The sequence below is a fragment of the Martes martes genome (genome assembly GCF_963455335.1).
Source record: "Martes martes genome assembly, chromosome: 15".
Taxonomy (NCBI): Eukaryota; Metazoa; Chordata; class Mammalia; order Carnivora; family Mustelidae; genus Martes; species Martes martes.
Genome location: NC_137903.1, coordinates 15,682,204 through 15,704,797, shown reverse-complemented (window position 1 = coordinate 15,704,797; position 22,594 = coordinate 15,682,204). Strand labels below are relative to the sequence as shown.

General features: G+C 40.1%; 1 protein-coding gene across 2 annotated transcripts in view; it reads left to right on the top strand.

The window, feature by feature from the left end:
• KCTD3 (potassium channel tetramerization domain containing 3) overlaps window positions 1-22,594 on the top strand; it is a 51,348-nt gene extending 28,754 nt beyond the window's left edge. The window contains exons 11-18 of one of the 2 annotated variants that reach the window (XM_080824916.1): window positions 6,755-6,842; window positions 6,961-7,077; window positions 8,765-8,935; window positions 12,618-12,773; window positions 16,364-16,460; window positions 19,464-19,648; window positions 19,729-19,867; window positions 20,845-22,594. In XM_080824916.1, coding sequence (XP_080681042.1) covers window positions 6,755-6,842; window positions 6,961-7,077; window positions 8,765-8,935; window positions 12,618-12,773; window positions 16,364-16,460; window positions 19,464-19,648; window positions 19,729-19,867; window positions 20,845-21,403 — 1,512 coding nt within the window. In that variant the 3' untranslated portion in view covers window positions 21,404-22,594. The remainder of the gene's footprint in view (window positions 1-6,754; window positions 6,843-6,960; window positions 7,078-8,764; window positions 8,936-12,617; window positions 12,774-16,363; window positions 16,461-19,463; window positions 19,649-19,728; window positions 19,868-20,844) is intronic. The other variant, XM_080824917.1, reaches the window with a different exon arrangement.

Below are 22,594 nucleotides of genomic sequence, written 5' to 3'. Positions count from 1 at the left end.
CTACCGGGCTGTTTTGTCTATTGATTGGTTTTTATTTTGTTTGTTTACTTGTTTGTTTTTAGATTCCAAATAAGTAGATCATAGGAATTTGTCTGACTTATTTCATTAGGCATAATGTCTTCAAGGTCCATTCATATTATTATAAATGACACGATTTCTTTTTTGTGTGTGTGGGTTGAATAATATTCCATTGTATATATATACTAGATGTTCTTTATCTCTTCATCCATTGATGGACACTTAGGCTGTTTCTTTATCTTCGCTGTTTTAAATAATGCTGCGGTGAACGTGGGGGTGCAGATGTCTTTCTGAGTTAGTGTTTTCATTTACTTCGGACACATACCCAGACGTGGAACTGCTGGATCACATGGTCGTTCTATTTTTAATCTTTCGAGAAACCTCCTTTCTGTTTTCCATAGTGGCTGTACCAGTTTACCTTCTCCAACAATGCACGAGGGGCCTCTTTCTCCACATCCTTGCCAACACTTGTTATTTCTTGTCTTTTCGATAATAGCTATTCTGACAGATGTGAGGTGGTAACTCATTGTGGTTTTGATTTGCATTTCCCTGATGATGAATGATGTTGAGCATGTTTTCATGCACCTGTTGGCCATCTCTAGGTCTTCGGAGAAATGTCTGCTTAGATCCTGTGCCCATTTTTTGTTTCTGTTTTTGATGACACAGAATATTTATTTGTAGTGGTAGTTTACTTCTAGATACAGATTTGATTATGTTTTCAAGAATTTTAAATTACTTTGGAAAATATTTTAAACTGTGGTTTGACATTTCTTCATTTCTCTGAAATGTTTTAAGTTCCATGCTTTGGGAATAGTAGTCCAGGCAGATTTCTTTTCCCGAGTGAAACACAGACCTTGTGAACGTACAAAGCCTTTTCAGAGAAGAGAGCAAGCTAAATGACCTCAAGAACTTGAGAGGAACAAGAAGAAGAGTATAAAAAGGGTTATTACCTAATTCTGAAGGGGAGGAAAAGTTAAAGTTCTTTAAGCAAAGAGTAACATGATAAGATCCATGCTTTAGGAAGCCACAGGGGTAAACAGTATGAAAGCTGGGCCGGAGGTGCGGGGGTAATGCCGCAATGAAGTGGAGAGATTTGACTAAAGACAGCGGTGGTAGAGATGGCAAAGATGAGACTCTTTGAAAAACATTTCATAAACCTTCCTAAAATTACAGGATTGATACCTGGTTTGGGTATGGAAATTAAAGAAGGAGAGAGAGAGGAGCTGTGTTTCTAGTTTTGGAGTCCTAGTTTTGACAGATGGATAGTGATAAATGGAATGTAGGAAGAGAAGCAGATATAGTGGGGGACAGGATGAGGAATAATTAGATTGGTGACATATGTTTACTTTGATATTTCTGAGGGTATCCGAGTGCAGGTGTTCACTACACATTTGGGGAGTACCCCTTTGGCACTTAGGAGCCAAGAAAGGGCTAGGAAGAAGTTACTTGGAAACCACAACACTTCCGTGATAGCTGAAAAATAAGAATGGAGAGGGTTTTCTGTTAAGTGGATGTACGTAGGAAGACAGAGTTAGAACTCTGGGACAAACATTAGCATTTCAGGGGACAAGAGGAAACCACAAAGGGACATATGTGATACGATTGAGAAATGACATTAGTCTAGGATATGATTGGCAAATATAATTAGGTTTGGGTTGGAGAAAGCCACCTTGTGGGACCTGAGGAATTAAGATCGGAGATTAGAGGTAGCAAATTCAGAGTTAACCTTTCAAGAAGTTTGGTGAAGGAAAGCAGGAAAACAAAGTGATAGCTTAAGGATCGAGGCTAGATTGTGGTGAAGATGTTCATTGCTTTATTTCATGTTTTCTCTAGGATTCGAGAAGCTCGAGCATGCTTGTAGTCAGAGAGGGGAGTTGTCGGAGAAAGCACATGCAGAGTGAAAGAGTGGAGAGGATTTCTAGTCCCATGGAAGTCAGGAGCGAGTGAGATTTAAAACCGTGTAGAGGGGTTTGTCTGGCAGAGACCAGAGCTACGTCGTTCTCTGACAGAGTAAGAAAGGAGTGCTGAAGAGGGTAAATTCAGAGGAAGAGAAAGAAGCGGCTTTAGGTATCAGGGGTTGCAGAGATGAGAAACCGTATGTTTGTAGGGGTTCTGGGGGATAGAGCCGTGTGAGTTTCTCCGTTAGTGCTCAGTACCAAGAGCAGAGCACGCGAGAGCGGTATCGGCCGGGTCCAGGATCGGAGCTGTAATAAGGTGGATGTGACACACCAAGGGATGAGAAAACCTAAAGATGCAAAGTAGCTGAAACTGGGAGATCAGGAAGTAAGGAGGTGCGGGCAGAGCAGGACGCAGCGACGTCAGGGGACTGACGGATGTTAATGCGGATTGACGACCTGAAGGGAAGGAGAATTGTTGGGAAGATAGGAAGTTGTGGTCAAAGACTTAATTTAAGATTTTGGAGTTGGGACAGTTCTCAGTGATCCTAATGTAGAACTGACTTGAAGGTGACAGTGTCAGATCTAGGACTCAGCGAGCTGTAAGGGCTGTTGGCATGTCCAGTAAGGTGCCAGGAGAGTAGTAGAGAGTAAGAAGAAACGCACCTGTGGCCCAGATGCCTGGATCCTAGCAGAGGTGATGGGTGATGGGTTGATCTGGATGTTACAGTCCAGGTAGAAATAAATGGTGGTTGAGTGTCACGATGAGTTGAGTTTGTAGAGCAACATTCCTGAGATCTGGGGCTGATGGTGAGAGAAAATTAGGTTTTATGTTAAAAGAGGGAAAGAAGTCCTGTTTGTAGGAAAAAAAAAATATTAGCTGGAGTGCGCCTTCCGTATAGGCACAGCAGGAGGTATAATGGTTGTCACACACAGTGATGGGCCGAGGAGTGTAGGGAAGGGCTGGTTTCAGTGGTTCCAGAGCACAGGTTGAAGAAAGGTGGGTGGATTCTTCAGCTGCTGATATTTCTGTAAAGAGGAATGTTAATTTTTACGATTTTTTTTTCAGCATTTTTTTTTATTTTAATTTTTACGATTAATGCAAGATTTGCTTTCGGGTAGTTTATTTGGCTAATTCTGTCAAATCAAAGCTTTTAGTGGGTGAGGGAGGCTATACCATCTATAAAACCACTCAGGTAAAGAACATGCTTCTTTATTATTTTTTGTTTTTTTTTAACCAGTGTTTTCAAAACTACATGTAAAAGTTTTCGTATCTTTGGGATCCTGAGAAGTACCAGCATCCTTTATTCTTAAGCTTTTAGGTCCCGGTGTAACTCGCTGCTCCTTGTTCGGTATCCGCATGAGTTCAAAACGTATCTGACAGAGTAGGTTTGTTACTGCGTTTCAGGAAGACCTTGGGAAAGTTGGGCATTCATGCAGCAAACAAGCCTCATAGGCCAGCGGATGAATTTCGTTGTGCAGAGCAGAGACAGTGTGTAATGAAGTCTCAGCGACTGAAACGCAGATCTCACCCGACACTCCTGTCCTGAGGCTGGCTCCTGGGACGGCTGTGACTCTGGTTGAGTAGGTTCTGCTCTGGCCTTCAGCAAAGGTTCTGCCCATGAGTAACGCACAGAGTACACAGGACAGCTGTTGTACATACATCAAGATGGATTTGAAGTCTGTAAATCAGATGACTAAGAGAGAGTGCGTATATGTGTGTAAGTTCTGCAGGCTGTTGTGAAATTGTTGGTGTAGCGGTTTTTATCAGGACAGCTTTCGGAAGGTGGGAGGGGCGGAGAGGGAGAGACTCTTAAGCAGGCTTCACACACAGTGCGGAGCCCCAGGCTGGGCTCCCATCATAGAACCCTGAGATCGGGACCTCAGCCAAAATCAGGAGCTTAACTGACCGAGCCACCCAGGCTCCCTCGGGTAGCTTCAGTAGGATTTTATTTTACTTTTTTTTTTAAGAATTTATTTATTTATTAGCGCAAGAGGGAGGGAGGGAGAGAGCAGGAGTCAGGAGAGGACAGAGAGAGAAAGAAAAGCAGACTTCCCACTGAGCAGGGAGCCTGACACGGTGCTTGATCCCAGGACCCTGAGATCATGACCTGAGTTGAAAGCAGATGCTTCACTGACTAAGCCCTCATTAAGATCTTAATGAAAATTTTATAAAATCATTTTACCTGATTAGAGAAAGAAAAAAGAAAATTGATTTTTTAAAGAGACGTTTTAGTTTTTTGTTCTTTTTTTTGCTTAAACCTTAATCTTTAATGAAAAAGCCACTAGAGAAATGCTCTCTGGAGCACACAGGTGGCTCAGTCGGTTAAATGTCTGAGTCTTGATTCTGCCTCAGGTCATGATCTCAGAATCTGAGACTGAGGCCCCGCCCCCTCCTGGCAGGCTCCCCTGCTCACTGGGGAGTCTGCCCCACCCCCTGTCTTTGTCCCCTCTGTCCCTTCCCCTGATCCTGTTCTCTCTCCTCCCTCCCTCCCCCTGCCTCCATCAAAAATAAATAAAATAAAATAAATGCCCTTTGATAAGAGGGATATTTATTTATACTTTGAAGGGGAAGGACTGGAATGAAATAAACATCAGCAAAGAAATCGATAGGCTGGTAAATCTAAATAAGTGATTATTTAATAAGTCATGGATGAGGGTTAAAACATGCTGTTAAAAAGGATGATGAGCTAGGTAGAGACTGGTTGAAAGCCTAGGGGCCTTGTATTGCTCGGGAACATAGATTGATTTTTTTTTTTAGACTGATTGTTTTCGAATTATATATCATTTAATTTTGCACGTAAGAGATGATCATCACTGTGTGCTGCCTTAGAGGGAAAATCCACTTCCGTCATAGCTTTGTGACCGTCCTGACTCAGCCACATACCTGCATCAGTACAGTTCCTCAGGTTCTCGATGCGAAGGTGTTTGGGTAAAGAAGAGGAGGCCACAGAGTGACTGACTCGCTTATGCTGGGAGAGAAGAACTCATTCCCAACTCCTGTAACCTCACTCGTCCCCTGCTTTCTCCGTTCTCCTGTACTGAGGGGGAGGCCTGAAGGCAGAGCAGGATTTAGGTCAAGGGTTGCAGAAAGAGAAGTGGGAAGGCTCTAACCTTAGAGCCCATGGTTCTGGAGAACAAACGGTAGAAATGTTTGTCTGAGCTGTGCCCTGGGATCCTGCAGGTGCTGCCTCTTGAATTGAAAGGGGACCTAAAGGGACAGGAATCTCATGCCCTTCCTGTCTGTCCCCATGGTCCCACTCTGAAGATTCTGGGGTAGCAGTTGAAACTCTGGAGTGCTAGAACCCAAGAAATGAACTTGGCACGAGGAAACTGGTCACTGGTGTTCAAGTCGTCTTGCCTCCATTCTCCAGACGTCTTTACTCATATGAGGGAAAAAGCTCTGTGTCGCTCTCGATGAACTTGTTGGCTCTGATGAGACCCTGACCTGGGGTCAGCACAGGGGGTGGTAACTGAATCTGTGCTATTTCTGTGTGTGACCCCAGAAGGTTCACGTAGAAGCGAGGGTCATGTGTCTACAGCTTTCTCAGAATCACTACTTCCAAATTTCAGCTTTTGGTTAAACGTGTTCCTTTTATTTAGAAGGGACCCAGATGGTGCGCTGACACACTCGGTGTTGTCAGGCATGCCCTTCCCTACCTAACTCACACTCGACTTCTTCGATTTTCAAGTTTTATTTCCTTCCTGAACTCGTCCTTGATCTCTGCCCTCCTCCCCGCATGGGACGGAGCAGAGAATGCTCCCTTCTCTGATGGCATCGCACACTCTGTTGCAGCACCCATCACACTGTGGTTGTCTTTTCTTCCCTCTCTTGCTCTCAGGTTTCTTTCTCGCCCTCAAGCTGACGAGCTCTTACGGAGCAAGTGTGAAATCTCACAGCCCTCATCCAGTGCGCTTTCTCCTTCTCTGGGCCAGAACCCGATACGTGGGGAGTAGTTCGCTTAAATGTCGGCTCTGCAGTTGCCCAGGCATCTCCCGCCAAGCCCCGAGGAGGGAAGATTCACTTTCACCTTTCTTAATTGCCCCTGCTCTAAAACACATCGGTTGTTTGGCTTGTAGTAGAACGGTGCCCTTTGCTTTTCTTGTAGCACAGATACAGACAGTCATTAATTTTTAACTAGACTGATTTGCTTGGGTAGCTGTTGTTTTTATTCTAGTACTTTAAGAAAATAAAAGTTGAAGGGGAATTTTTGTCTTGCCATTTCCTAGGAAACAGAGGTAGGGTCTTCGGTGGAAGGAAGGTAGAGAGCAGCATCTTGTCAAAGACGCGGTCATGAATTTTCCAGGGAACTGTCCCGCTAGTTCTTCCGAGTTCCCTATGGAGTGCGTGTGTGTGTAAAAGGAACTTTCTAAGCACTGTTTAGATAGTAGGGCTTTTTTTTAATATTTTATTTTATTTTTTTAATTTTTTAAAAAGATTTTATTTATTTGACAGATCACAAGTAGGCAGAGAGGCAGGCAGAGAGAGAGGGGGGTAAGCAGGTTCCCCGCTGAGCAGAGAGCCCAGTGCGGGGCTTGATCCCAGGACCCTGGGATCATGACCTGAGCTGAAGGCAGAGGCTCAGCCCATTGAGCCACCCAGGAGCCCCAGGTTGTTGTTTTTTTTTTTAATTAAGTAATCTCCAAACCCCATGTGGGGCTCAGACTCATGATGCTTGAACTCATGATTGAGTTCCTTGCTTTACTCAGTTAGTCAGACAGCCCTAGTGAGTTTTTTGTTTTGTTTTGTTTTAGTTAAGAGTCAAAATTTTCAGCAGATTGAGCAGGAAATGTAAATGTTAATTAATACCTAACATCTAATAATAATCTTCCTACGTCAGGTCCAAGATGTTGTTCCTATAACGAGTTACGACACTGCTGGCTCATTCCTGCTACTGGGATGTAACAATGGATCAATATACTACATAGGTTAGTTTGTGGCCATTTAGCCTGGTCCTATTTAATATGATTTTTTAAAAATAAAATACTACTTTTTAAAATTTTAAATAGATGCACTATTTTAATACTTAAAATGTTTATGTTTTAGATATGCAGAAGTTCCCTTTGAGAATGAAGGATAATGATCTTCTTGTAACTGAGCTTTACCACGATCCTTCAAATGATGCCATTACGGCGCTGAGCGTTTACCTCACACCCAAAACAAGTTAGTACCCAGCAAAATTCTTACAAATTCTTAACCTTTTTTTGAGAATGTATGTTTATTTATTGGTTTATTATGCTAAAACTAATAATAGTTTCTTTTTGAGAACTGCATTTTGGAGGATCATCTCTCAGTCTGAAGCTTATATTTGGTTATGTGTTGAAGCCAGACATGACCCATAAGCAAGCATAAGTTGAGGTGGGAAATAGGACTTTTCCTCTTCTGAGTTACATTTAAGTAAAACGTTGCAGTCTTAATTAAAGTTATTTAAAAAAAAATCTGTACATTTACCTTCCTATTTACTGTAGCCGATTTTGTTTTGAAATTGGGAGCTTTTTATTAACTAAAATTGAGAAAGCTTTCAGACTGTTAATCTCTGTTGGAAATTGCCTTATTTCCTTGGAAAGATTTTGATTTGTTATGGAAAAAAAACATTTTAGTAAATGGGATTTAAAATTTATCTGTAATGAATTACAGGAAATACTAACGTGACTAGCAATATTAATATATTTGAATGTGGTATTTATTTAAAATCATCACTTTATTGAATTCATTGAAGGAAGTGATCTTCAGTGGAAATATTCTAATGCATGCAGATGATTTTGATTAATATTACAGTAGGATTTCAGCTGTCTTGTGCTAAAGTGGGTCTGTAAACACGGTCTTACGTGTTGGCTGCTTTTATGCAGCAGTTGACAGCGTTGAGTGGTTGTGACAGACAGTAGGGCAGGGAAAGTTCGAAATATTTGCCATCCAGCCCTTTACAGAAAGTTTGCTGTCCTCTGCTATAGGAGGTGTGCATTTCTTTGCAATCGAATTAAAAAGGGAGGAAAACCCTTGCAGTGGCAGGGGGAGAACGGGGTGACTTTCTGGGTTAGAAGTGTTTGCTGCGGGGCGCTCCTTCTCTTCTGACTCAGCTGTTTTCAGGTGAATCGGCAGAATAACTATTAAAGCCAAAAGATTCTCTATCTGTGAACCTCTTAAGTATAGTGGTCACTGAACTCCATTCTATCCTTAAATATGTGATGGAGTCTGAACACTTGTCTTTTAAAAAAACACACACACAGGCGAGCTTGACACAGTGAGCTGTGCGTAGTTAGAAGACGCACCGCAGTGAGTATGATGTAAGCGACGTCATGGGTGTCTTTGCTTCGGAGCTAAGTGTTTTGAGTCTGTTAAATAGTATATACGTGAGTATTCAAGAAAGAATCAATAATATAACAAAAGTAAAAGTAAAACACATGGTTATTCCAGGCTAGAAGTGGTAATGGCATATTGCTTTAGAAATTCTGTTAGGAAATACTTAGCATGTCAGATTTACTAGTTCTTCAAACATTTCTTGAGGACCTGCCGTGTCTCAGGCACTCCGTAAGGTGATACAAATAAAAAGATGGTGGTGATTGAGTCCCTGTCAGTGACGAGTGGAGACAGACTTGGAAACAGAGGAGCAGCGGGTGTTAGAGTGACTGCGATAGACCCTAACAGGCAGCACGGGGAGGGCTGCACGAGTCTATCCGGGAGGCAGGGCTGGGAAAGGACTTGCAAAGGAAACAACGATTTTAATACGGTGCCTGTGCCGGGCTGGATTTGGGGCTCGTGAAAGCACCGAATCCAGCTCTGTCGCTTCTCTCCCAGGGCAGCTTTCTGTCGTCATCTGATGTGCCCCCTTTCAACTTCTGCCCTCGTGCAGGTGTCTCTGGGAACTGGATTGAGATTGCCTATGGTACGAGCTCTGGAGCGGTGCGGGTGATCGTGCAGCACCCGGAGACGGTGGGCTCGGGCCCGCAGCTTTTTCAGACTTTCACCGTTCACCGAAGTCCTGTTACAAAAATCATGCTGTCCGAGAAGCATCTGGTGTCAGGTAAAGTCCTGGTGAGGAGCTGTGTCCCCTTAAAACCTTGTTGCCTGTGTGTAATTTTCTAGACTCCACGAATGGAAAGAAGAGAAAAAACACTGGTTTATGTGAGAAAAACATATTAAAAGAAATGGTAGGAAAGTTTAATAACTGAAGAAATGTTATGGTTGTCTTTTAAAGAAAATTTATTTTTAGTTTTGCCTGATTGTAGTATACATAAATCTAGTAAAGAGTTGGGCATATCTTTACTTACTCTCTAGTCTAATATTTTGTTCTCCTGGCAGATTATTTGAGGAAAATTACATTTTTTTGCATTTGTTGTTCCTTAGTCATTAGGTTTTTTTTTAAATGTAGATTCTATTAGATCTAATACTTAGATGATACAGATTTTTAAGCTTTTAATGAGTGTGACACTCACAGTATGATGATCACACAGTAAAATTCCATTGATGAAGCTCACTGTATATGAAATTTCTAAAAGGCTTTAATTTTCTTTTGAGTCAGGTGTATCAATAGAGTTTGCTTTTACATTAAGTCTTTCGTAGATCAGTTCCTGCCTAACTTAAACTTTTTATAAGCATCATTTTCATCTATCAAGCTTAGTGTCTATTGAAGACTACGTCATATTAAAAGGTGATGCATCTTTGACTAATCTGCAGTCTAAGTAAACACTCACGGGGCTGAAATACCTTGTCCGTGGATGGATGGATGGGTGGGTGGATGGGTGGGTGGATGGGTGCGCTTTTATTGATATTTAATTGCTTGAGTATAAAGTCAGGTGGTTTTGAGTATGCTTATGCCCCCCCACCCCCACCCCAAACAGTCCATCTCCTCTTTAGGTTTTCTTAAAGCAACTCACCTGCCTCTCTGAAGAGTCTTTGTCACACTCTTGTTGGTTCCTCTTTTGCCCAGTTACTAAGTGTTGGGTTGCCTCAGAGCTCTTCCTCGAGTCTCCATTCTTCCTTGTCTGTGGTGTTCTTGGTGACTTGAGTGTTATCCTCTGTGGGCCAGTGACCCCCAGACTTTTTCTCCACGTGTGACCATTCACAGACTTCCAGACCTGTATATCTAGTGTCTGTCTCCGGCTGGGTAGACATGTCAGAATTCACCTGGATAAACAGTACTTTCGCTGTTTCTCTCAGAAGCCTTCTCAGTACGCGGTATCACCAGCGCTCATTTCCTAAAGCTGAAGACCTAGGAACCGCTCTTGGTTCTTCCCTTTTCTCACACATTTCCCCACAAATGTGTAATCTGTCACTAAGTCCTTTTAGCTTTGCTTCAACGTATGTCAGAGATCTGATCACTCGGTGTCCGTTGCTGCCAGCCTGGTAGCTTTTATCATTTCTCCCCCGGATCACTGAGCTCAAGTGTTTTTTTTGGTCTGTTTCTCTCTTGCCTCTCTGTGGTTCATGTTCCTTAGAGTACATAGAGCCAGAAATATCTTTTAAAAATGTAAACCTTGCTGATTCCCAATGGCTTCCTATTGAGTGCAGGATAAATAAACTAATAGGGTTTTTCCAGTTACGGGTCCTGTCTTCTTTTCAAGCCTCTTTTTCTCTCGCCCTTCATGTCACTTTCCTCATTGCTCACAACACCCAAACCCTTTGGCTTTTTGATTTGTTAAAAATGCTTCAGAACTTTTGCACTTCTTTTTTTAAAGATTTTATTTACTTATTTGACAGACAGAGATCACAAGTAGGCAGAGGGGCAGGCAGAGAGAGAGGAGGAAGCAGGCTCCCTGCTGAGCAGAGAGCCCCATGCGGGGCTCGATCCCAGGACCCTGGGATCATGATCTGAGTCGAAGGCAGAGGCTTTAACCCACTGAGCCACCCAGGAGCCACTGTACTTCTTTTTATTTGAAATGTTTTCACTCCTCGATATTTGTTTGGCTGCCTTCTTGTCATTCGGGTCCATTTCCAGGACCTCCTCAGTGGGGCAGCCCAGTCCCACTTAGCCGGACCTCTCTCCAGGTCGCTTTCCCTGTCACCGTCTCGATTTGTTTTCTTCATAGACTTACCCCTGGATCATTGTTTTGTTTGCTTATTTATCATCTGTCTCCCTCTGCTAGAATGTCAGTCTTACAGTAGCAGAAGCTCTTTTACTCTGTTCTCAACACTTACCATACTTCTTGACACATAAAAGATGCTGAATAAATGTTACGTAAAATGAGGTAATTAGATCCTATGAGAAAATAAGACTGTTTTGCCAAGGTTATTGTGATGTTCAAATGACCACACTTAGACTCATAATCGCTGTTGTTTTGATGGTGATGAGGCTCCTGCAGGATGAGGTTCCAGAGAACTACACAGTGCGATCTGCATTTTAACATCAAATATTTCTTGTAGGTTTGAAATTTAAATTCGTCAAGAAAAATGTCCAGTTGAGCCAAAAATCTATAGAGTATTTTATGTTAACTCAGTTACATTATTCTGCCACCTGGTGGATACCAACATGTATATAACGGCATTCTTTTTCTGATAGTGTTAGTTTTCATGTCTTAAATAGAAACTTAAATGATTAATTTTAGCAAAATAGCCATAATTGCCTATTGAATCACTTTAAGTGTTTAAGGTATTTTCTTTTTTTTAAGGTATTTTTCTGAATCCTAGTAAGTGTAAGAGTGAAATCAGAAAATTATTTTCCATGAAGTTGATTAAACAGCCTAGAACTAAATGTCTCCTTTTTCACCAGAAACCAGTATCCTGAGACATGAGAATTTTGTTACATAAGTAACACCTGATACTTTGAATTTTTATTGCTATTTGTTAAAATTAAATTTGTTTCAAATTTCCAACTGTGGCGATTTACCCAGTAGGAAAGGTCTGTATATATAAAAGTTTGGATACTTTCCTAGTATTTACTGGTGAATTCATAGCTCACTGCTAATAATAGCACATTCTCTGGAATCCAAATAAATTGCACTTTTCCATTAAAAAGTAATGCCACAAAAGCACATTTTTTTAATAAGGCATGCCACAAAAGTACATTATTTTTTACATTAATAGCAGTTGTTGGTTTATATTTTCTAAAGGAGTATTTAGATAAAACAATAGACGTCAGGTACTTGTTAGATATCTCAGTGTATATCCACTTAATATTATTTACATGAAAAAAAACTAGTTGGAGTATGTTTCTTAAATGCAACCTCTCATTTTATATTAAAATACTTCTTTATTTTAATTTTCTTAATATAGCTATGAGTGGGCGATACAAGCTTTTTGACAAGTGTAATTTGTGACAGTAAATTTTCAGTAACTCCTGATCTAGGTTGTTTAATATTTAACAGAAGCAGTTTTAGTGGTTGAAAAAAATAAACTGCACAACTCATTTACTATGTAGTTTAGCCACAGAACAAAATAATATTCAGTATCTTTTGTCTTGTGTACACCTTTTTTTTTTTTTTAACCTTTTTTACATTTATACTCAACAGGCTACTTTTATAAGGACCCATGGATTTACTCACATTCCTTAGATTTGTAGCAAGGTAAACTGTATTCAGTTCTTTCAATTTTGTTGGCTAGGTACAGATTAAACATAACTTTAGGATAAATATGTCATCGGCCATTCAAAATATGCTGTGATCTATCCAAGATTATAGTTTAAAAAGTTAAAATTTGTTTATAAAAGTTATTTTGTTGATGCTTTTATAATCTATATTTAACAACTTATTTTTTGTTTTCTTTCCTAGTGTGTGCTGATAATAATCATGTGCGGACATGGACGGTAACACGATTCAGAGGCATGATCTCTACTCAGCCAGGTTCTACTCCGTTAGCGTCGTTCAAGATACTGTCTCTGGAGGAGACGGAAAGTCACGGAAGCTATTCCTCTGGAAATGACATAGGTGGGTTAGATAATTTGGGGGCATTTTCAGGTACTTTGTGGGCAATGCAGAAGTAGTATGTTAACTGTAGTAGAAACCTAAAACTGAGTTTCAAATAGAAATTTTTCACTTCAGTTTTGAAACTCATTTAAAAGAAATTTAATGTGTTTCTTAGTTCTATAAATTCACAAATTATAGCCCTTTTCTGTTTAAAAAGTTGAGAGCAAAGTTTTTTCATCTGTTTATCATTTCCTTATTAAAATAATATCTCCAAATGCTAACCACTTTAGATTATAATTAAAAGTCAGGATAGGGAAAAAAATAAATAAATAAAAGCCAGGATAGCAGCGCACATTTGACACCTACAGCTTTTTTTTTCTTTTACTGCTAATAATCTGAAAATAAAATTTTGAAGCTGGCAAAGGGCTGGCTGTTACATGCTGGCAGTTGTCTTGATGGCATTGCAGTGGCTTTTAGGAAATGATAATAGCACATGTCAGTGGACACGCTCTGATTTCAGCAAAATGTATATGAAATTGGTGTGACTTGTCCATCATGACACCATATGACACATGTGGATGTGGATTCTCTCTCATACACACACACACACACACATACACTCTCTCTCTCCCCCCCCTCCACCCCCCCTCACCCCCCCCTTTATACTTCAGCAAAAGTATATAAAGTTGGTGTGACCTGTCTGTCATGACACCATATGACACGTGCGGCTGTGGATTCTCTCTCTCTCTCACACACACACACACACACACACACACACAGTCTTCACAGAGACAGTCATTTTCCCCAGGGACCCTTTTGGAAGAATCTCTAGTGTATATACATTGTGTCTCACGTACTTTTAATAGTTCCATAAGACCTGCTCACTGACTCCTAAGCCTGTCTGGTCATTTTTTAAATAAGCAGAAATTGTAGCACTGATGGAAAATAGGGAGTACGTGAGAGGTCTTTTACCAGATTTGTTTTATGTGAAACATTTAAATATATGTCCATCCAGTATATGTCCTCATGGTAAAGATTTCAAAGTAGTTATCTTTTTTTTTTTTTTTTGGGTAAAGATTGTATTTATTTGACAGAGAGAAAGAGGGGGAAGCAGGCTCCTCGCTGAGCAGAGAGCCTGATGCGGGGCTCAATCCCAGGACCCTGGGATCATGACCTGAGCTGAAGGCACAGGCTTAACCCACTGAGCCACCCAGGGGCCCGTCAAAATAGTTATCTTTGAAAAAAATACAGGCTGCTTATGGGAATTGTACTATCACAGTCTTAGTGTTTTTTTTTTCCAAAGAAACACTCAGTTTTGGTGATTTGAACTAATTGCTCTGTGACCCAGTTTTCTATGTGATCTTGGCACTGGAAGTTTAGTTTTATCTCATCAATGTTTTTTTTTTCCTGATTTATTGAGCTATAATTGACATACAACATTGTGCAGGGTTAAGTTACAGCATCAACAATTATATTGAGTGCCTTTGCTCGAAGTATTAGAAATCTTAAAAAAGAAAAGAAATGCAGTGAACCTCAAGTTACAGTGTAGTGACCAGTGGGGATAAAAAGCAAACAGTTACATGGGGCGAGGCACCCAGGGCAGACAGGACTAGTCTCCATGCTAGGCGTTGCGGCCTACCATCTCAGTTCAGCTCCCTGACATTTTTATGAGGTAGATTATTGCCACTTAACATTGATGGAAACTGGCAAGGTCTTAATGTTTGAACTAAAACTTTGAACTGAGACATGAAGGTATAGAACGTTACTGGATCGGGACGTTACTGGCAGAGAAAACAGCATGCTAGAGGGATAGAGGCCCAGAGAACCTGGCGAGTTTAAGAAAATGTCAAGGTCATTAGTAGTTGCCGGTACGTGGGTAAGAATAGTAGGGCGTGAGACTGGGTAGAGGGGCAGGCTCCGATCGCCGCGGAATGTCGGATCTGGGAGAACATGTGCACTGTGAATAAACAGATGTTTTGGAACAGCCCTGTAAGTGACAGTAGCCTTGTGAAATATTTGAAAGAGGGAAGGGAGATTTCCCCCTCCCTTTATAGTTCTTTAAGAAAATATTTTAAGAGCTAGACATTCAGGTTAGTGGAACAGAGTAAAAAAAGTCCAGCTTCAGAGAGAGGCTCCTGTGGGTGGGATCTGGACGGCAGTGGGCAGCTGAGTACTAAGTCTCGGAGGCCACTGTGAAACAAAGAACAGAGCGACTTAGAAGGCGAGAAGTTCAGAGGCAGAAGTTCAGAAGACTCAGAGGAGTCTTTCCGATTCCCTGCTCCTTCTTCACCATTGAAGATAGACACCGGAGAGCGTTTTGTGTTCTGAAGGAGCCAGCTTGGGGAGAGGAGTTGGAGAAACTTGAAGTTCGGGGTGGGGGGGTGTGGATCATTGAGGTACGAAAAGTTACGTGAGAATCTCCCATGAAGGTAAAGGTTGAAGGGAGAGAAGATACAGTCCCAGAACCTTCGTTCCTGGTTATTTTATTCATCGTCACTATTTTGACTTCGGTTACGGGTTGTTGAACGAGGACCGTCATTTCCTCTCAGAATCAGGCTTCAGAAGACTGTCCAGTCGCTGAGCACCTGCGCAGCCTAGCGAGGAGCCAGACGTCTTGGGTGTGAACTCCAGTTCCATTAGGCAGGACCTGTGAGGTCTTTGGTTCCCTGATCTCTTGATGCCTTACTTTTCTCATCTGTAAAATGAAGATAATAATAGTGTATCCCTTATGTGGTTGTTAAGATGACTAAAATGAGTTACTTGGGAAGCATTTACTGTGGCACACAGTAAGCATAGTGTAGGTACTTGCTAGCTAATAAAGATGTTCCATTTATTAATTAGGTATGATTCACATAAGGTAAAATTGTATCATACATCACATACTTTTTGTGAATAACGAGTTGGTATTATTTTAGCGAGTGAGTATGAAAATGAGAATTATTAGAATGTTATGTTTAAGTTTTGCATGAAATACTTTTTTTTATATTGTTCAGAATCTTTCTAAAATATATGAGCAATTCACCTGCCTTGCCAAGTACAATCAAGTAAAAATAATTGAATCCTTTTTTTCGGATGGAAAACCTTGCAGGATACAGCAGACTTCTGATTAATTAAATTGGTTTTTTTATTAAATTCTGTTTAATGAAGTTGTACTTTATTCTTTAAGAGTTTGCATGCAGCTTTGCAAAAAAAAAAAGAGTAAAATCCGTAATACATAATTTTACTTATATATCCTTTTTCTGAGGTTATAAGAAACTGAGCACAGTCTCAGAGATAAAACATGTAGAGCCTATATTTTAACAGGTCTCATTCTAGTACTCTTGATGTATAGTCTTATGCAAATTAGTGCCTTCAGCTTTAATGGCTGTAGTGCATAAAATGTGACTTGAAATATTATGTATTTCTTTAAGAAAGATTTAATGCAAGTTGGAGTACTTGTCAAAGCCCTTCATTCTTATCTGACTTGGACATGGAATACACAATGCCATATAGTGATAGGCATGGAAAATTCTTTTTTTTCCTCTTTGGTATTGATAACTCACGTTCCTTTTTTTCAGTGAAACCAACCAAATAAGTTAACTTGTTTTGGCATTGTCTGTTTCCTAACCCAGGGCCTTTCGGAGAGCGAGATGATCAACAGGTCTTTATCCAGAAAGTTGTTCCCATCACCAACAAACTGTTCGTAAGACTCTCATCGACTGGGAAAAGGTAAAACTTTATTGTAGAGGTGTTTATATTCAGAAGTCACTTTTGTCTTAAAAAACCTGTTGAATAATTTGGCATATTGATGAAAGAGTGCTACCAGAAACAAATTGTTGAAAAAAGAAATCTAGTCATAATCTTGTGATCATTTTAGCTTAAAATAAAGACAGTATTTAGTCCTTACCCTCTAGCATTTATTTAGATTTTCAAGCATGCTGTGGATAGTGAAGGACAAGTTACAGAGCAAGTAGTCATGAATTTGATGGCAGAGAGTTGGACTAAATTCTAATTTTTGCACTTGCTCTTACTAGCTATGAAAATTCAACTTGTTGCTTTGTTTTTCTGAGCCCCCCCCCCAGTTTCTTTATAAAATAAGGTTCACCTACCTTGGCAAGATATTATAAGATAAAATGAGTTAAAAACATGAAATATCTTGTGTGGTCCCTGACACTAACAGATGCACAATGGAAGTTAGTTTCCCGTTCCTTTTCCATTTGAGTGAAATTTTACTTCTTTTAAATTATTACATGTAGCTTCACACAGATTGAGCTGCTGTACATTTCTCTTCTTTAAAAACCTAAGATTTGGGTGCCTGGGTGGCTCAGTCGTTAAGCATCTGCCTTCGCTGAGGTCATGATCCCAGGATCTTGGGATCAAGCCCCGTATCAGGCTTCCTACTTGGTGGAAAGCCTGCTTCTCCCTCTCCCACTCCGTCTGCTTGTGTTCCCTCTCTTGCTGTGTCTCTCTCTGTCAAATAAATAAATAACATCTTAAATAAAATAAATAAAAATGAAAACCTAAGATATTTTTGCATGCCAAACAAGTAAAATGTAGAATTCCTATTAGTAGTCATTAAGAAGTTTACGGATTTTCATATAAATATTAACAAATGCTACTGATGTTCTTACACTTCAGCATGTGGTCTCTGATATTTTAAAGAATAATCTCTTGGAGGTATATTTTCTTCCATCAAAGTTCATTGCATGTAGTCATCAGCAGTTGTTAAACGAATTGATTGCAGAGAATGATTTTTATGTACTAAACTATCTTTTTGTCACCTTGTTTTTTTTTCTTAAAGAAAATATATTAGAAGCCTGTGATGTAGTTAGAATTGAATTATTATCTTGAGAAATGTTATAAGTCATTGTGATTTATTGCGTTCTCTGCATATTTATTAAAACTGCCACATAACATCTTCTAACGATGTAACATTTCATATCCTTGTTCAATTCTAGTGCCTCCCCTCTTCTGTTACTTTAAAGATTTATTTACTTATTTTAGAGAGAGATCAAGCAGGAAGGGGGAGGGGCAGAGGGAGAAGGAGAGAGAAACCCAAGCAGACTCTGCACTGAGTGCGGAGCCTGATGTGGAGCTCAGTCATGACCCCAAGATCAGACTCGAGCCTAAACTAAGGGTCGTAAGCTCAACCGACTGTGCCACCCAGGCGCCCCTTTTTTGTTACTGTAAACAGTAGCAGACTGTTAGAATCAATTATAATCTGTATCACAAAATAAATTTTATAATTTTTATATTTATGATTCCAGAGGAAAAGATAAGTTTATAAAAATAATCAGAAATTATTTTATAGAATTGAATAGGAAATCAACCCTTTATGAAGCTAATGTGAAGCAAAGCTTTTGTTTAAAGATAGTTCAGATTCTTAAGAATGAGAAGTAAAATGAAAAGGTTTTATTGAAAGTGGGCAGCGAACAAACCTTGTCAGCCTTCTAAAGGAAGAAGTAATTCTAAGGAATCTTAGCCCATAGAAAAAACAAAAAGCAAAATCATCTTTGTTTTCAAGCAGATAGGTTTATATTGTTTCATTTCACTTTATTTTAAATGTAAACAGTAATCTAGGTTTATAAAATATTTTATATCAATTTACAGGTATTAGTTAAATATAATTCACTCTATCAAGAAAAATTGTAATTATCTTCAGAAACACAGAAAAAACATTTGATAGTTCACCCATTTTTGACTTCAAAAAAAGGAATCTTGTACTTAAAATGACAGATTATTTTTAATCTGAAAATAATACCTATAAAAACAATTATAGTACACTTTATACTCTGGTGAAATATTGAAAACTTTTCCGTTAGATTGGGAGTGAGACTAGGACAGCCTCTATCACTATATGCGGGCCTCTAGTAATTAACCCTTCTCCCCTTACCACTTTTTGCCCTGCCTGCCAGGAAGCTCAGCTATGCTTCATATTCTGTTTTTTGTTTCTTACATTGATAAGGATTGCATTTCCCCTTCCTCCTTTATTTTTTGACCTTGCATTTGCCTGGTACTAATTGTTTCTTTTTTAATTTTTTTTATTTATAAGCCCCTTCTGTTTTGAAGTAGACTGGGATAAATAATTCAATTAAGTGCAGTTCAGTCAACTCTTACATGACTTTGACACATCATTTGCTGATACTATTCCTTAGTTTTCTTATTTGTCAAACGTGGATTAATTGTTCATTCTCAGGTTCTTTTACCCTTAATGAAAATTAATGAAATAGTTATAAAAATGCTTCAGAAAAGTGAAGAATATTATCCTAATGGAGGGTGCTACTTAGACCTCTCCATACAGCTCTACATTTTTTTTCTGGTTTCAGACTTGTAATTTGCACATAAGTTTTAAATGACCTCTCAAGATCTTTTCTAGTTTCATGCCTAGTTGCTTTGTTTCTTTCTGCCTTTTTAGTTTTATAATGTCTTTTTAAAGAATTACTCAATTCCTATCAAGGTTCTTTCTGTTTTTCTCTTTTTTATTTTTTCATTATTTTTTTTCTTTCTGTTTTTCTCTTAAGGGTGACTTAAATTATTGCATTATTTCAGTTATTCAAATACATTGTTTTATAAGAGCCTTTTCTCTGTACTCAAAGAAACATCATTCAAATTTTATTTCTATCAAATTGCCTTGAACTTTTTAATGTTTTACACATAGAGGACACTCATACATAAACAATTGATTTCAAAAATCTGGCTTACAAAGCGTTAGTTGTTCCCCGTCTTCGGCAGAATCTGTGAGATCCAGGCTGTTGACTGCACAACAATATCGTCGTTCACGGTGAGAGAATGTGAGGGCTCGAGCAGGATGGGCTCCCGGCCGCGGCGCTACCTGTTCACGGGCCACACGAACGGCAGCATTCAGATGTGGGACCTGACCACTGCCATGGATATGGTGAACAAAAGCGAAGAGAGGGGTAGGTTCCGTGCCGAGAGCTCTGGGTCGCAGGGTGAGCCTCGGATGGCAGTGATGGTAATGAGGGTGTGTTTTCCCAAGATGTAGGTGGTCCCACTGAGGAGGAGCTGCTCAAGTTACTGGATCAGTGCGACCTGAGCACATCTCGCTGCGCTACTCCTAACATCAGTCCAGCAACTTCCGTGCTCCAGCACAGCCGCCTCCGGGAGTCCAGTTCCAGGTGCGGGCCGGGGTCGGGCACTGTGTGGCGAGTTCGCTTGGTTGCTTTGGGGAAGATTGGGAGATCCCGTAATGACATAGTTGTTGGAAGCCACGTTGTTCAAGGCACGTTTTTAATTCAGACTTCGTGTTGATACTCAGTTTTTTAAAAAAAAGCTTTAGTAATTTCTCATCCTCAAGCATACCTGATTCTTTTCATAGAAACACACTTCTTCCCTTTAACTTATTTTGTGACTTGCTGCCAATCTGGATGCCTTTTATGCAGTCAAGAGTTCATTCAAAGGAAATTAGAAAAACCACATGTCTCCTTGGATGGTATGTGGACCTTTGTTCCTGTTGCCTCAGGGACATATTAAAGTGATTACATCATCTGTCTAATCTTGGATTTAGTTATGACGTACTTTTTATACAGGGGCTTAGTGTATCTTCCAACTAGCACATTTTTAACAATTCCAGAATTTGAACTAAGGATTTATATTAGTTCCGCATTAGTTTTAAACGGTCCCCGCCTCGCTTTTTTCAGCTATTCAGAAATCCAGCTGGACTGAATATGTACATGGTATTATTTTCATTGGTAATTTGATACACATACACCTATGCAAATGCTAATACATACTATAAAGAGTCTTAATAAGTAAACTTGTATATATAGAAGTAAGGATGCATCATTCTTTATTTTTTTTAGAGATTTTATTTATTTATATGATAGAGATTACAAGTGGGCAGAGAGGCAGGCAGAGACAGAGAGAGGGGGAAGCAGGCTCCCCGCTGAGCAGAGAGCCGGATGTGGGGCTCGATCCCAGGACACCGGGATCGTGACCTGAGCCGAAGGCAGAGGCTTTAACCCACCGAGCCACCCAGGCGCCCCTACATGATTCTTTATGTATTTAAATAATGTCTTTTCAGGTAGTTTAATGAGATATGCCCCTGAAGAATCTCAGAAATCTGAACTATAATTTTAAAAAACTCTTCTTTCAGCCTTCAGCTCCAGCACCACGAAACCATCCACGAAGCAGCTACTTACGGTTCCGTGAGGCCCTACAGAGAGAGTCCCCTGTTAGCAAGAGCCAGGAGGACCGAGAGCTTCCACAGTTACAGGGACTTCCAGACTGTTAATTTGAACAGAAATGTAGACAGAGGTGTCCCTGAAAATGGGAACGTGGGTCCAGTACAAGCCGAAGTAAAGCGGGCAACAGGGGAGTGTAACGTGGCAGAGAGAAAGTCTCCTGGAACAGAAGTGAAGAGCTTGAGAGAATCAGACAGCGGACTGGAAGTGCACAAAACAGCCGAAGGGCTAGAGTCCAAGAAGAGGTCCTCAGAAGAAGAAAATGAAAATAAGGTGGAATTACGGAAGAAAGGGGGATTTGAAGGAGGAGGATTCCTTGGGAGAAAGAAAGTTCCCTATCTGGCCTCATCCCCGAGCACTTCTGACGGAGGAACGGACTCCCCCGGGACCGCATCCCCGTCTCCGACGAAGACCACGCCATCTCCTCGGCATAAAAAAAGCGATTCTTCAGGTCAAGAATACAGCTTGTGAAAACTCACCAAATTAAATAGTTGTTTTGTTAATTTAGATGAAGGTTCACAACTTCACTGGATTTCAGTACGTTCGCCTTTACACCAAAACTTCACAAGAAACTAAAGCCGGACTCATTTGGTATCTTTTTAACAATTACCTGGAGTGAGGAGGTAAAGATAATTCTGTCTCTTCGGACCTTTTGGAAAGTTTTTTTAGTTTTACAAGTTCGTTCAACAGATCCTTTGTAAAGCAGGAGTCCATTTCAACGTTTAGCTACTCCCTGGATTTTGGAAGCAAAGTTCCGAGTGGAGTCGTACTGACCTGGGGCGCACTGCACTTGGGCATCCCCGAGGGCGCAGGGACCAGCAGATGGCGCTCCTGATCTCATCGTGCTTGAGATTTGTCTCCAATCGTCCTGTGAAGCGAATCACATTAAATCTCCCTGGATAGTCTCCCAACACTTCTGTGATTGCCACGTGTTTACCAGATATTTAATGAGGTGCTATGTTTGTGAAAAAATACCTAATTCAGAAACACTATTGATGTTGACCACCAGATTACACTATGTAGTAGGCAGTCCCTCCGGATACTCTCCTTAAATCGTGGGTCATTTTCCGATTCTCATTATTTGGAGTTCTTAAATCTTAGCAAGTGTCACCAATATTAAATACCCAAAGTCCATTTAAACTTTTCTTTAAAGTTGGAGCAGTTGTCTGTGTTCGAACAGATGAAATAAAAAATAATAATCAAGGCTAGAGCGTTGCGTGCCCAGAAGGGAAACCATCCTAGTCTTCCATCTGCCTTGTCTGATTTAGGGGCCACGCGTTTCCCCCCACTGTCAATAATGAAAATAATTAAGTCAGAATGTTGCCATTTTGTTAAGCTTCTCAGACTGCAGTTCTCAACTTTTGGTTAAAGGTTTTGGCTGCTATAACAAATAATTGTTTTAAAATATATTTTGAATTATGAGACAATTTTTTGTACCTTTTTTTTTCGTTTGGAATAATTTTCAAGTTTCTGCACATAGGGCAGTTGTAAATTTAAAGCATTAAGCATTTATTGGTGAATAATGTATATATTCCCCGTCAAAAAATGAGTGAAATTGAAATAAAGTCTTTAAAGTTTACTATATTGCTAGTGGTTTCACAACACTTGTATTTATTTATCAATGAAGTCTAATAAAAATGGTTAAGACGATGTGTTCTCGGT